At 44.7% G+C, this 16,254-nt stretch overlaps 1 protein-coding gene across 1 annotated transcript in view; it reads right to left on the reverse strand.

The window, feature by feature from the left end:
- xylt2 (xylosyltransferase II) overlaps positions 1–16,254 on the reverse strand; it is a 370,823-nt gene that overhangs the window by 20,701 nt on the left and 333,868 nt on the right. The window contains exon 6 of the mRNA XM_070857420.1: positions 12,805–13,021. Coding sequence (XP_070713521.1) covers positions 12,805–13,021 — 217 coding nt within the window. The remainder of the gene's footprint in view (positions 1–12,804; positions 13,022–16,254) is intronic.

Consider the following 16,254-nt stretch of genomic DNA (forward strand, 5'->3'; position numbering starts at 1 on the left):
ATTATGAGGAGGCTCGACAAGGTGGATGCAGAGAGGATGTTTCCACTGATGGGGGAGACTAGAACTAGAGGGCATGATCTTAGAATAAGGGGCAGCCCATTTAAAACTGAGATGAGGAGAAATTTCTTCTCTCAGAGTGTTGTAAATTTGTGGAATTCGCTGCCCCAGAGAGCTGTGGAAGCTGGGACATTGAATAAATTTAAGACAGAAATAGACAGTTTCTTTACCGATAAGGGAATAAGGGATTATGGGGAGCGGGCAGGGAAGTGGAACTGAATCCATGATCGGATCAGCCACGATCGTATTAAATGGAGGAGCAGGCTCGAGGGGCCGTATGGCCTACTCCTGCTCCTATTTCTTGTGTTCTTATGATCAAGATCAAAAGTTAGTAATGGAATTCACCTTGTACAAAAATAATTTATATTAATTTCCATTTTATATTAAGCTCTACTGTTAAAACATTCTGAGACTGAAAGACTGCAAAAACAATTGACAGTGTGTCTGTACAAACATCACTGCAGCATTCTCGAAGGCCAGCTATCACATGTTTATATTTAGATTCGCTTTATTATGACAATTGGAAACTCAGGTCTCTTTTTATGCTTCGATAACCCAAACAACTGTGCTACTTTAGGACCATAATATTTAGTAGCCCTGGAATCTCTTGATAGGGACTGGTATGAAAAGTGAGTAAAGGGTTATGGATGCAAAAGGCCAATCGATTAGTGCAGCCTGGAAACAGCTTAAATGATATGAGGTCATAACCAGAAGTGGGAAGAAAATGGGAAGGGGGAAGAAGTTGGATGGACAGAGAGAGAGACAGAGAGTGAGAGAGAGAGAGAGAGACACAGAGAGAGAGAGAGACAGAGAGTGGCAGAGTGAGGGAGAGAGAGAGACAGAGAGAGAGAGAGAGTGAGACACAGAGAGTGACAGAGTGAGAGAGAGAGAGACAGACAGACAGAGAAATAGATAGAGACACAGTTGAGCTCATCTGACTAACGTGTGCATCTTCGATGACCACATCTTGTGTAATTGCGATGATGGTTGTGAGTATGTATGTGCGTTTACCCTGAATGTTTGACTGCGTGTTGAACAACATTAGTCAGAGAGGATAAACATAAGGGAAATCCATCAGCGGAGACTCTATTGTTAGAATTGAGAAGTAAGAGAGGACGTAAAACTGTAATGGGAGTTGTCTACATGCCTTCTAATAGCAACAATGAAGGGGCAGAATATATCAATTCAGAGATTGGAGAGGCTTTAGCAAAAGCAAAGTTGTTTTAATGGGAGACTTTAATTTTCATACAGATTGGGAAGTCTGAAAAGCAGTGAACTTCACAACTGAAATTCAAGCTAGTTTCCTGGAGCAATATGTTCTGGAACCAACAAGAGGGCAGGTCATACTAGCTTCAGTTATGAGCCAGACTTAGTTAATAATCTAACAGGAAGGAAACATTTATCTAACAGTGCTCATAATATGATCGCATTTAGTGTTAGGTTTGAAAGGGAGAAACGTAACAGTTACTAAGATTGTAGATTTCGGTATGGGACGGAGGCTGGCAGCAGCAAACTGGCTAAAACGGTTATCGAGTAAAAAAATCTACAGATCAACATTCAGAGCTTTTCAAAAAAATAATTTAGCTTAATACAGGACTAATATATATCCCTAAGGGGCAAAGGCTTGACTTACCAAATAAACCAGCCATGGTCTATAAAGGTCATAACATAAAACTAAAGGAAGGAGCATGAAAAAGTGTAAAGAATAGTGTATATCTAGGGGACTGGGGATATAAAACATGGCAAAGGAAGACAAAAACAATAGGAAGACTTTGTATCAGTCTTCACAGTAGAGGAAGAGCATATACTTCACGGGGTTGGGGGTAATATATTAGCATGGATAGAGGATTGGCTAACTAACAGAAAACAGAGAGTTGGGATAAATGGTTCATTCTCGGGTTAGCAATCAGTAACTAGTGGGGTGCCGCAGGGATCAGTGCTGGGACCCCAACTATTTACAATCTATATTAATGACTTGGAAGAAGGGACTGAGTGTAACGTAGCCAAGTTTGCTGACAAAAATGGGAGGAAAAGCAATGTGTGAGGAGGACACAAAAAACATGCAAAAGGACATGGACAGGCTAAGTGAGTGGGCAAAAATTTGGCAGATGGAGTATAATGTTGGAAAATGTGAGGTTATGCACTTTGGTAGAAAAAATTAAAGAGCAAGTTATTATTTAAATGAAGAAAGATTGCAAAGTGCTGCAGTACAGTAGGACCTAGGGGTACTTGTGCATGAAACACAGAAGGTTAGTATGCAGGTACAGCAAGTGATCAGGAAGGCCAATGGAATCTTGGCCTTTATTGCAAAGGGGATGGAGTATAAAAGCAGGGAAGTCTTGCTACAGCTATACAGGGTATTGGTGAGGCCACACCTGGAATACTGCGTGCAGTTTTGATCCAGTCTCTCCTCATATGTCAGTCCTGCCATCCCGGGAATCAGTCTGGTGAACCTTCGCTGTACTCCCTCAATAGCAAGAACATCCTTCCTCAGATTAGGAGACCAAAACTGAACACCATATTCTAGGTGTGGCTTCACCAAGGCTCTATTTACGAAAGGATATACTTGCTTTGGAGACAGTTCAGAGAAGGTTCACTAGGTTGATTCTGGAGATGAGGGGGTTGACTTATGAGGAAAGGTTGAGAAGGTTGGGCCTCTACTCATTGGAATTCAGAAGAATGAGAGGTGATCTTATCGAAACGTATAAGATTATGGGGGGCTTGACAAGGTGGATGCAGAGAGGATGTTTCTACTGATGGGAGAGACTAGAACTAGAGGGCATGATCTTAGAATAAGGGGCCACCCATTTAAAACAGAGATAAGGAGGAATTTTTTCTCTCAGAGGGTTGTAAATTTGTGGAATTTGTTGCCTCAGAAAGCTGTGGAAGCTGGGACATTGTATAAATTTAAGACAGAAATAGTCAGTTTCTTAACCGATAAGTGAATAAGGGGTTATGGGGAGCGGGCAGGGAAGTGGACCTGAGTCCATGATCGGATCAGCCATGATCGTATCAAATGGCGGAGCAGGCTTGAGGGGCCGTATGGCCTCCTGCTCCTATTTCTTACGTTCTTATGTTCTTATACCTGACATTCCAGGGAAACGAATAATGATTCAAAGACAGGACTCACTAAAGTTAAAGTACGAAAACAGTATTACATAAAACAATGCCACGACAGACTGGAAGCCCCCAGCACCCGATGGTTTACACCCCAGGGGTTTAAAGGATGCAGGTGAGGAAATTGCAGATGCTTTAGCCATAATCTTCCAAAGCGCTCTCGATTCAGGAATTGTGCCTTTACATTGACAAATTGCAAATGTAACTCTATTATTTAAGAAAGGTGAGAAAGAGATATCAGAACATTCTAGACCTGTTAGTCTAACAGCTGTTGTGGGGAAGTTAGTGGAATCTATAATTAAGGACCGAGAAACTTGATCTGATTAGAGAGAGCCAACATGGATTTGTGAGGGTTAGATCATGTCTATGGATGTAGTTTATATGGACTTCCAGAAGGCATTCAATAAGGTTCCACATAAGAGACTGTTAGCTAAAATTAAAGCTCATGGAATTGAAGGCAAATTATTGACCTGGTTAGGAGATTGGTTAGGTGGTAGGAGACAGAGAGTAGGTATAATGGGTATGTACTCAAATTAGAAGGAAGTGACTAGTGGTGTCCCACAAGGATCAGTGCTGGGGCCTCAACTATTCATTATAAAACATAGAAACACAGAAATTAGGTGCAGGAGTAGGCCATTCGGTCCTTCGAGCCTGCACCACCATTCAATAAGATCATGGCTGATCATTCAACCTCAGTACCCCTTTCTTGCTTTCTCTCCAGACCCCTTGATCCCTTTGGCCGTAAGGGCCATATCTAACTCCCTTTTGAATGTATCTAACGAACTGGCCTCAACAACTTTCTGCGGTAGAGAATTCCACAGGTTAACAACTCTCTGAGTGAAGAAGTTTCTCCTCAGCTCGGTCCTAAATGGCTTACCCCTTATTCTTAGACTGTGACCCCTGGTTCTGGAACTCCCCAGCAACGGGAACATTCTTCCTGCCTCTAACCTGTCCAATCCCGTCAGAGTTTTATATGTTTCTATGAGATCCCCTTTCATTCTTCTAAACTCCAGTGGATACAAGCCCAGTTGATCCAGTCTCTCCTCATATGTCAGTCCTGCCATCCCGGGAATCAGTCTGGTGAACCTTCGCTGTACTCCCTCAATAGCAAGAACATCCTTCCTCAGATTAGGAGACCAAAACTGAACACCATATTCTAGGTGTGGCTTCACCAAGGCTCTGTACAATTGTAGTAAGACCTCCCTGCTCCTATACTCAATTCCCCTAGCTACGAAGGCCAACATTCCATTTGCCTTCTTCACCGCCTGCTGTACCTGCGTGCCAACTTTCAATGACTGATGTACCATGACACCCAGGTCTCGTTGCACCTTCCCTTTTCCTAATCTGTCACCATTCAGATAATATTCTGTCTTCCTGTTTTTGCCACCAAAGTGGATAACCTTCCATTTATCCACATTATATTGCATCTGCCATGCATTTGCCCACTCACCTAACCTGTCCAAGCAACCCTGCAGCCTCTTAGCATCCCCCTCACAGCTCACACCGCCACCCAGCTTAGTGTCATCTGCAAACTTGGAGATATTACATTCAATTCCTTCATCCAAATCATTGATGTATATTGTAAAGAGCTGGGGTCCCAGCACTGAACCCTGCGACACCCCACTAATCACTGCCTGCCAATCTGAAAAGGACCCGTTTATTCCGACTCTGTGCTTCCTGTCTGCCAACCAGTTCTCTATCCACGTCAATACATTACCCCCTATACTATGTGCTTTGATTTTGCGTGGGACCTTGTCAAAAGCCTTTTGAAAGTCCAAATACACCACATCCACTGGTTCTCCCTTGTCCACTCTACTAGTTACATCCTCAAAAAATTCCAGAAGATTTGTCAAGTCATAAATCCATGCTGACTTGGACCAATCCTGTCACTACTTTCCAAATGCGCTGTTATTTCATCTTTAATAACTGATTCCAACATTTTTCCCACCACCGATGTCAGGCTAACCGGTCTATAATTCCCCACCACCGATGTATTTATTAATGACTTAGATAATGCAATAGAGAGTCATACATCCAAGTTTGCTGAGGATGCAATGATTGGAGGTACAGTAAGTAGTGTAGATGGGAGCATGAAATTACAGACATCGATAGATTCAGTGAGTGGGCGAAACTGTGGCAGATGGGTTTCAACGCAGGTAACTGTGAGGTCATCCAGTTTGAACCAAAAAAGGAGAGATCTGCGTATTATTTAAATGGTGAAATGCAAGAAACTGCAGAGGCCCAAAGAGATTTCGGAGTCCACGTACACAGATCATTAAAATGTAGTAGTTATTTACGAAAGAATGTTAGCCTTTATAACTAGAGGGCTAGAATATAAAGGAGAATACAACCATACCTTGGTTAGATCCCAGCTGCAGCACTGTGAGCAGTTCTGGGCACCACACCTTTGGAGGATATATTGGCCTTGGAAGGAGCGCAGCATAGATTCATGAGAATGTTACTGGGGGTCCAAGGGTTAGATTATGAGGAAAGATTACATAAACTAGGTTGATATAGAAGGTTAAGGGGTGAACTGATTGAGGTTTTTGGGATTTTGAAAGGAATTGATAGGGTAGCCAGAGAGAACCATTTTCCGCTGGTGGGGAAGTCTAGGACAAGGGGACTTAACCTTAAAATCAGAGCCAGGCCATTCAGGAGGTGTTAGGAAACGCTCCTTCACGCAAAGGGTCGTCGAATTGTGGAATTATCTCCCACAAAAAGCAGTAGATGCTAGTTCAATTAATCATTTTACATTTCAGATCGATAAGATTTTTGCTAGCCAAGGGTATTAAGGCATTATGGAGGTAGGATACAGATCAGCCATGGCAGGACAGGCTTGAGGGGCCTACACCTGTTCCTATGATCTAAGTCTTTAAAACAGTGGATGTTTACCTTGATGTGTTGTAGAACACGGGAACAGGGTTAAAATTTGAGGCAGAGACAAAGGATAAAGATGTTTGAGAACAGGGTTTGTGGTTATAGGGGTGGTACAGACCAGCTAGCCAAATACTCCTGAACACAATGCTTCCTGCCATGGAGGGAACACTGTCTGGAGGACAGCAGGAAACATGGGAACAGTGGAAATGCGAGGCGGTGAATGAATATTTAGCAATCATGAATTATTAATACAGTAACTTTCCCTCTGAAATTAATTGGACGGGCAACGTCCATGATCGGGAGAGTGTACATGGGCAGTGGGAGGAGCAGCGTTGATGGGCAGAATGGCCTTTCATTGTTCACGTTTTATCTAATCTTGAGTTAGGTATACAAGAAAAAATCCATAACACACATGGTTATAAAGCAAAAGGGACATTCAGGATAAATTCCTTTTGTTGGGGTATAGAGCATATATGCATCTTTGGGTATGCATAAAATAACCCATTTTGTACATATTATTTACTCTGATGCATCTATCATTCCATAAATATGTCACTTAAAATGTCAGACAGAAATTGTAAAATTGTATTTCTCACATCACAGCATCCTTGTCACAGGCTCATCACTTTTAATGTGTTGGGAATATAGCAAGACAATGGAAGCAGAATGCTGGGATAGATGGCCAAAGGTCAGCGGAAGCTTTACGGGGAACCTTACTTGGAGAACATGTTCAATCCTGGTCATGCTATAAAACACTGAGAGGATGCCAGTGTAACAGCCACCTATGGGAAAAGGACGCTCTCTGTCCTAGAAAGAAGGTAGTTAAGAGACAGAAAATAAAGGATGTTTAAAATACAGATTTGTGTATTAATGGGAGAGTTAGCATACTAGAGGGATAGCCTGTGATGGAGAGTTAGCGTTCTAGAAGGCTGGGCTCCGATGGAGAGTTAGGGTTCCCTGAAGTTTAGAAGAATGAAAGGTGATTTCATTGAAACATATAACATTCTAGGAGGGCTTGACAGGGTAGATGCTGGAGAGGCTGTTTCCCTTGGCTGGGGAGTCTAGAACTAGTAGTCTCAGGATAAGGGGTCAGCGATTTAGGACTGAGATGAGAAACCATTTCTTCACTTAGAGGGTGGTAAAACTTTGGAATTCTCTGCCCCCGAGGGCTGTGGATGCTCAGTTGTTGAGCACATTCAAGACTGAGGTGGATATATTTTTGGACTCTAAGGGAATCAGGGATGTGGGGTTAGGGCGGGAAAGTGGAGTTGAGGTCGAGGATCAGCCATGATCTTATTGAATGGCAGAGCAGGCCCAAAGGGCCATAGGGCCCACTCCTGCTCCTAATTCTTATGTTCTTATGGTACTGGAGGGATGGGCTTGGATTGGATAGTTATAGTAATGGTGGGATGGGCTTGGATTGGATAATTATAGGACTGGAGGGATGGGCTTGGATTGGATAGTTATAGGACTGGAGGGATGGCCAAATCACGTTTTTTGTCTTCACCTTTTCTTATGTTCTTATCTGCCCACTTCAATCATTCTCCCTGCTAAATTACTCCAAAACTCCATTGTCCTTTGGATGAAAAAGATCCCCCGACTTCCCTCCTTACTCCCAATTGACTCATTGGGGCTGATTTTCATCAAGGCCTCCGCCCGCCCAAGTGCCGCCGGGGTACCGGACGGTACTTTGGGCGGGATATTCATGACCGAGGTCCCTCGAAGGTCAGCGGGCGGCAAATGGACAACGTACGTCGCCAATCTGGGCGGCCGCGGGCGGGAGGTCCCATTCTCGGCAGCAGAGACGCTTGCCGCCCAAGTGCCGCCGAGGATGGAGTCGGGCCCACGGAGGGTCGAAGAGTTGAAAAAAAAATTCACCACTAAAAAATAAAAAAACTATTGGAAGACCAGGGGACCCCAAGCAGGTAAGTCGCTGTTGAAATAAAAAAAAAAAATGTTCACTACCCTTTTTTTCAGGTTCTTCATATTACCGTCGGGGACAGACCAGCCTCCAGCCAGCGGTCCTTCCCCGTTCTGCCACCGAGTCCCGCCCGCAGGAATCTGGGAGCTCAGCGGGCGGGAGCTGGGTTGCGCCACTCAGCGGGTGTTTCCCAGTGGCTCTCCCCTCCCGCCCGCTCCAGGCCACCTCCAAAGTAGCACTGGGCGGATCTGCAGGAGCAATGTGGGCGGCAGTGGGCAGTGGGCTGATGAAACCTTCACCATCACAAACAACTCAAGTCAATTCTTTCATAATCTTGAAAGCTTGAATCAAGTCACCTCGAAATCTCTTCCTTTCCAGTAATAACGTGCCCAACCTCATTAACCTTTTCTATTTAGTTAGAAATGAAATACATTTTCTGTCTTGGTGCACTGCAGGGGACGACGTGCTTCTCCTCAGCCAGTCCCATAGGTACTGTCAATACCCCACTGCTAGCACTTTTCCCTACCTTTCAAGCGTGCATGATTTACTGTCAACTGCCTGCCCATGTGGCACATTAATGGAAGTTGAGTAATTGCATCTATTCAGCCCTGATTTACTCGCACAATCAAAGCTCCTAACTGTACATAAATACACTGTGTAGAGGATTATCTAATTACACCTGTCTGAGCTAAGACATAGGAGCATTATAAAAACAAAGTGCCCAGCAGCACATACTGGCCAGAAGGTCACAGGTTCAATCTCAAGTCTGTGCCAAGCTGGTTAATCTCAGCTGGGACGGGAATAGGGCACGACAATTGGTCCCAAACTCCCTGGGTTAGCGAGGGGAGGAACATATAAAAACCAGCCAGGGTTCCTGCCCCTCACTGCAGTGTGCATTTGCAGATCTCTGGTGACTACAGAGTCAGGCTTCACTGTGATGCCCTCCATGGATCAATAGCCGACAAACTCTCACCGTCTAGGCTCACACACATAAAGAACAGGAACTTGGGTATGGTACCAAAGGGTATCCATCGTCCGTGGGACTGGACCCCAACAACAGCAGCATCTTTAGGAGGGGAGACAATTATGGAAAGCCAGTTCTTACGGTGGCAGAACAGGTTATTAAATTCTTACCCTGGTATATTATTTGTCCATTTCTGATACACCCACACCACCCGACACAGAGCAATGCACATATCAGAAAGAACCTGGATTTATATAGCGCCTTTCACGTCCTTAGGGTGTTCCAAAGCGCTTCACAGCCAATGAAGCAATTTTCAAGGGCTAAGGGGCTTTAGTTCAAATTAAAGACGAGAGGAACTGGGGCTCTTTTCATTCGGACAAAGCTTAAGTGGCGATCTGATAGCAATGTTCAAAATTACAAGGGGTTTTGATGCGGTAAATCAGAAACAATCGATTCCACTGGTCGATGAGTCGGTAAGGAGAGGGTATCAATTAACATAACCACCAAAAGAATAAAGGGACAGTTTAAGAGAGAAAAAAATACACAGAGGGCTTGAGCACATAAATGTCCAACTAGAAACAGAGGGACAAGCCAAATCCATAATAGCTTTCAAAAGGGAAGTGGATAACTGTTTGAAGAGGAAATATTGTAAATGATCTGGGGAAGGGGCAGGGGACTGAGATATGGCGATTGCTGAGAGAGAGATAGCACAGAGAGTGGACTGAATGGGGAAAGGATAGGGGATTGAGCACATTCCTTCTCTGCTGAAAAATGGTTTGATGTTAAATTGAATCCAGACTGATGATATGAAAGTATCCTGTGTTTAATGGGTGTAACAGTCTTAAGTGAAATCAGTTTTGGATATGTTCGAGTAGGCATGGGCCCCACAAGATAAATCTGTGCCCAATTAACTAAAACAACATTCTCAGTTCAAGAGGCCACCGGATGCCTGATAACGTAAATGGAAAATAATCACCCGGGAGTGTCTGATGGGACAGTGTAGAGGGAGCTTTACATAAGAACATAAGAAATAGGAGCAGAAGTCAGCCATACGGCCCCTCGAGCCTGCTCCGCCATTCAATAAGATCATGATCATGGACTCAGCTCCACTTCCCTGCCTGCTCCCCATAACCCTTTACTCCCTTATCGCTCAAAAATCTGTCTATCTCCGCCTTAAATATATTTAATGACCCAGCCTCCACAGCTCTCTGGGGCAGAGAATTCCACAGATTTACAACCCTCTGAGAAGAAATTTCTCTTCATTTCAGTTTTAAATGGGCGGCCCCTTATTCTAAGACAATGTCCCCTAGTTTTAGTTTCCCCTATGAGTGGAAATATCCTCTCTGCATCCACTTTGTTGAACCTCCTCATTATCTTATAAGTTTCAATAAAATCACCTCTCATTCTTCTGAACTCCAATGTGTATAGGCCCAACCTACTCTACCTATCTTCATAAGTCAACCTACCCTCATCTCCGGAATCAATCTAGTGAACCTTCTCTGAACAGCCTCCAATGCAAGTATATCCTTCCTTAAATACGGAGACAAAAATTATGCACAGTACTCCGGGTGTGGCCTCACCAATACCCTGTACAGTTGTAGCAGGACTTCTCTGCTTTTATACTCTATCCCCCTTGCAATAAAGGCCAACATTCCATTTGCCTTCCTGATTACTTGCTGTACCTGCATACTAACTTTGTGTTTCATGCACCAGGTCCCTCTGTACTGCAGCACTTTGCAATTTTTCTCCATTTAAATTATAATTTGCTTTTCTATTATTTCTGCCAAAGTGGATAACCTCACATTTTGCCTCATTATGGGCTCAAGTTTCGGCCTGAGTTGCTCCTATTTTTTTGGAGTAACTAGTTTAGAATGGAGTATCTTAGAAATTGCAATTCTCGGCATTTAATTTGCTCCAATTCTAGTGAGTTAGAATAGGTTCATTTTAGAAAAGTTTTTTTTTAGAACACTTCACTTTTACAAATAAAGAGCCATCATCAATAATAAATGATAAATAAATCAAACAATACATCAATCAAAATTTTTTTTCAAAAAAATCAATCAATAAATAAAAAATTAAGTTTCTACTCACCGACTGCAGCATCGGGAGCCCTCCAACAGCATGCTGGGACAGGCCCCCCCAGTGTCTCTCTCTCTCTGTCCCGGTCAGTATTTCTCTCTCTCTCTGTCTCTGTCAGTGTCTCTCTGTGTTTCTGACAGCGAGGGGTGGGGGAGGGGGGGGGGGGAGGGACGGAGGAGGAGGGAAGGGGGAGGGGGGGAGGAGGAGGGAAGGGGTGGAGGAGGGGGGGAGAGGAGGGGAAGGGCTGAACGGGAGGGAGGGGGGAAGGCTGAACGGGAGGGAAGGGGGGGAGGCTGAACGTAGGCAGAATGGGAGGGAGGGAGGGAGGCTGAAGGGGAGGGGGTGGGGGTGGGAGGCTGAACGGGAGGGAGGGGGGTGCTGAATGAGGGGGGAGGTGGGGGGGAGGAATGGTAGGGGGGGACTGAACGGGAGGGGGGGCAGGGCTGAACGGGGGGGGGCTAAACAGGAGGGGGGGAGCTGAACGGGAGGGGGGGGGGCTGAACTGGAGGGGGGGGGAGCTGAGCAGGAGGGAGTGGGGTGGAGCTGAAGGGGAGGCTGAACTGTAGAGATTCGGGGCGAGGAGCTATTGCACATGCGCGCGCACTCTAGCGCGCAAGTGCAGAGGTCCCGGCACTGTTTTCAGCGCCGGGACCTGGCTCTGCCCCCGACCCTTTGTGCTGCGCCACGCCGAGGCCGAAGACGTCCCAAGGAGCTCGGAGAAAATCACAAGGTAAGTTTTCGGTGCCCTTTTTATTCCAGAAAGTTGCCGCTCCTTATGGAGGTGCGCCGTTTTTACAGAAGGCGGAAACTTGGGCCCTATACTCCATCTGACAAATTTTTGCCCACTCACTTAGCCTGTCTATATCCCTTTGCAGATTTTTTGTGTCCTCCTCACAATTTGCTTTCCCACCCATCCTTGTATCATCAGCAAACTTGGCTACATTACACTCGGTCCCTTCATCCAAGTCATTAATATAGATTGTAAATAGTTGAGGCCCCAACACTGATCCCTGCGGCACCCCACTAGTCACTGTTTGCCAACTGGAAAATGATCCATTTATCCCGACTCTCTGTTTTCTGTTAGTTAGCCAATCCTCTATCCATGCTAATATATTACCCTCAATGTCATGAGCTTTTATCTTGTGCAGTAACCTTTTATGTGGCACCTTATCGAATGCCTTCTGGAAATCCAAATACACCACATCCACTGGTTCCCCCTTATCCACCCTGCTTGTAACATCCTTAAAGAACTCCAGCAAATTTGTAAAACACTATTTCCCTTTCATAAAACCATGTTGACTCTGGTTCATTGAATCATGCTTTTCCAAATGTCCCGCTACTGCTTCCTTAATAATGGACTTCAGCATTTTCCCTACGACAGATGTTAGGCTAACTGGTCTATAGTTTCCTGCTTTTTTAAATGCTGTATCTAACCTGTGCTGTACCTGCCCTGGGAGCGTTTGATGGGACAGTGTAGAGGGAGCTTTACTCTGTATCTAACCCGTGCTGTACCTGCCCTGGGAGTGTTTGATGGGACAGTGTAGAGGGAGCTTTACTCTGTATCTAACCCGTGCTGTACCTGTCCTGGGAGTGTTTGATGGGACAGTGTAGAGGGAGCTTTACTCTGTATCTAACCCCATGCTGTGCCTGCCCTGGGAGTGTTTGATGCGGACACTGTGTGCCTGAAATGGAAAGTGTTCCATTCCCCAGCGCTACAGTTGGCCATTTTGATGGGCACAGAACAGAAGGTATTTGAAAAGAAAGTGTCAGTGCATCTGCCGGCTCTCACCTCCGCTGGGAGCAGTGTGTACCAGTAGAACTGCTTCAGCTGAGTGACCAGCTCATCCTGCGTGTGCACCACATAATCAACAAACTTGTGGGTCAGAGCGAACCAGTCAGAACCGCCATCCACCATAATGCCTTCTGGGATCTGCCTGTCTCCAAGGCGCCACATGTGGTTGTCACATTCGTGGAAGAGTCGGTCCAACCCCTGCTTCTTGATGAATCTGTAAATAACAGGAATAAGAAAGAACTTGCATTTCTATAACGCCTTTCTTGACCTTAGGACGTGCCAAAGCACTTTACAGCCAGTGAAATACTTCTGAAGCATTGTCACTGTTGTAATGTAATAACTGTGGCAGTCAATTTGCGCACAGCATGCTCCCATAAACAGCAACGAGAGAAATGATCAGATTATCAGTTTTAGAGATGGAGATTGAGAGATAAATATTGGCCAAGACACTGGGGAGAATTCCCCTGCTCTTCGAATAGTGCCATGGGACCTTTTACATTCACCTGAGGGGCAGGCTGGGTGTAATGTCTCCTCCAAAAAACAGCACATTTAACTCTGCACATAGAAACATAGCAAATAGGTGCAGGAGTAGGCCATCGGCCCTTCGAGCCTGCACCACCTTTCAATAAGATCATGGCTGATCATTCACCTCAGTACCCCTTTCCTGCTTTCTCTCCATACCCCTTGATCCCTTTAGCCATCTAACCCATCTTGGCATCAACAACTATCTGTGGTAGAGAATTCCACAGGTTAACAACTCTCTGAGTGAAGAAGTTTCTCCTCATCTCGGTCCTAAATGGCTTACCCTTTATCCTTAGACTATGTCCCCTGGTTCTGGACTTCCCCAACATCGGGAACATTCTTCCTGCATCTAACCTGTCCAGACCCATCAGAATTTTATATGTTTCTATGAGATCCCCTCTCATCCTTCGAAACTCCAGTGTATAAAGGCCCAGTCGATTCAGTCTCTCCTCATATGTAAGTCCGGCCATCCCGGGAATCAGTCTGATGAACCTTCGTTGCACTCCCTCAATAGCAAGAAAGTCCTTCCTCAGATTAGGAGACCAAAACTGAACACAATATTCCAGGGGAGGCCTCACCAAGGCCCTGCACAACTGCAGTAAGACCTCCCTGATCCTATACTCAAATCCCCTAGCTATGAAGGCCAACATGCCATTTGCCTTCTTCACCGCCTGCTGTACCTGCATGCCAACTTTCAATGACCGATGTACCATGACACCCAGGTCTCGTTGCACCTCCCCTTTTCCTAATCTGCCGCCATTCAGATAATATTCTGCCTTCACGTTTTTGCCACCAAAGTGAATAACCTCACTTTTATCCACATTATACTGCATCTGCCATGCATTTGTCCACTCACCTAACCTGTCCAAGTCACTCTGCAGCCTCTTAACATCCTCCTCACAGTTCACACAGCCATCCAGCTTAGTGTCATCTGCAAACTTGGAGATATTACACTCAATTCCTTCATCTAAATCACTGATGTATATTGTAAATAGCTGGGGTCCCAGCACTGAGCCCTGCGGCACCCCACTAGTCTGAAAAGGACCCGTTTATCCCGACTCTCTTGATTCCTGTGTGCCAACCAGTTCTCTATTCATGTCAATATATTACCCCCAATACCATGTGCTTTAATTTTGCACAACAATCTCTTGTGTGGGACCTTGTCAAAAGCTTTTTGAAAGTCCAAATAAACCACATCCACTGGTTCTCCCTTGTCCACTCTACTAGTTACATCCTCAAAAATTTTTAGAAGATTTGTCAAGCATGATTTCTCTTTCATAAATCCACGCTGACTTGGAACGATCCTGTCACTGCTTTCCAAATGCGCTGCTATTACAACTTCAGTAATTGATTCCAACATTTTCCCCACTACTGATGTCAGGCTAACCGGTCTATAATTCCCTGTTTTCTCTCTCCCTCTTTTTTTAGAAAGTGGTGTTACATTAGCTACCCTCCAGTCAATGGGAACTGATCCAGAGTCGATAGACTGTTGGAAAATGATCAGCAATGCATCCACTATTTCTAGGGCCACTTCCTTAAGTACTCTGGGATGCAGATTATCAGGACCTAGGGATTTATCGGCCTTCAATCCCATCAATTTCTCTAACACAATTTCCTGACTAATAAGGATTTCCTTCAGTTCTTCCTTCTCGCTAGATCCTCTGTCCCCTAGTATTTCTGGAAGGTTATTCGTGTCTTCCTTCGTGAAGACAGAACCAAACTATTTGTTCAATTGGTCTGCCATTTCTCTCTTCCCCATTATAAATTCACCTGATTCTGACTGCAAGGGACCTACGTTTGTCTTCAGTAATCTCTTTTTCTTCACATCTATAGAAGCTTTTGCAGTCAGTTTTTATGTTCCCAGCAAGCTTCCTCTCATACTCTATTTTCACCCTCCTAATTAAACACTTTGTCCTCCTCTGCTGGATTCTAAATTTCTCCCAGTCCTCAGGTTTGCTGCTTTTTCTGGCCAATTTATATGCCTCTTCCTTGGATTTAACACTATCTCTAATTTCCCTTGTTAGCCACGGTTGAGCCACCTTCCCCGTTTTATTTTTACTCCAGACAGGGATGTACAATTGTTGGAAGTTCATCCATGTGCTCTTTAAACGTCTGCCATTGCCTATCCACCATCAATCCTTTAAGTTATCATTCGCCAGTCTATTCTAGCCAATTCACGTCTCATACCATCGAAGTTACCTTTCCTAGTCTCTGAATTAACACTGTCACTCTCCATCTTAATAAAGAATTCTACCATGTTATGGTCACTCTTCCCCAAGGGGCCTCGCACAACAAGATTGCTAATTAGTCCTTTCTCATTACACATCACCCAGTCTAGGATGGCCAGCCCTCTAGTTGGTTCCTCGACATATTGGTCTAGAAAACCATCCCTATTAAATTCCAGGAAATCCTCCTCCACCGTATTGCTACCAGTTTGGTTAGCCCAATCTATATGTAGATTAAAGTTGCCCATGATAACTGCTGTACCTTTATTGCACGTATCCCTAATTTCTTGTTTGATGCTGTCCCCAACCTCACTACTACTGTTTGGTGGTCTGTACACAACTCCCACTAGCGTTTTCTTCCCTTTGGTATTCCGCAGCTCTACCCCTACAGATTCCACATCATCCAAGCTAATGTCCTTCCTTACTATTGCGTTAATTTCCACTTTAACCAGCAACGCTACCCGACCTCCTTTTTCTTTCTGTCTATCCTTCCTGAATGTTGAATACCCCTGGATGTTGAGTTCCAAGCCTTGGTCACCCTGGAGCCATGTCTCCGTGATGCCAATTACATCATATCCGTTAACTGCTGTCTGCGCAGTTAATTCGTCCACCTTATTATGAATACTACTCACAATGAGGCACAGAGCTTTCAGGCTTGTCTTTTTCACATACTTTGTCCCTTTAGAATTTTGCTGTAATG

This window comes from Pristiophorus japonicus, chromosome 16 (assembly GCF_044704955.1).
Source record: "Pristiophorus japonicus isolate sPriJap1 chromosome 16, sPriJap1.hap1, whole genome shotgun sequence".
Taxonomy (NCBI): Eukaryota; Metazoa; Chordata; class Chondrichthyes; family Pristiophoridae; genus Pristiophorus; species Pristiophorus japonicus.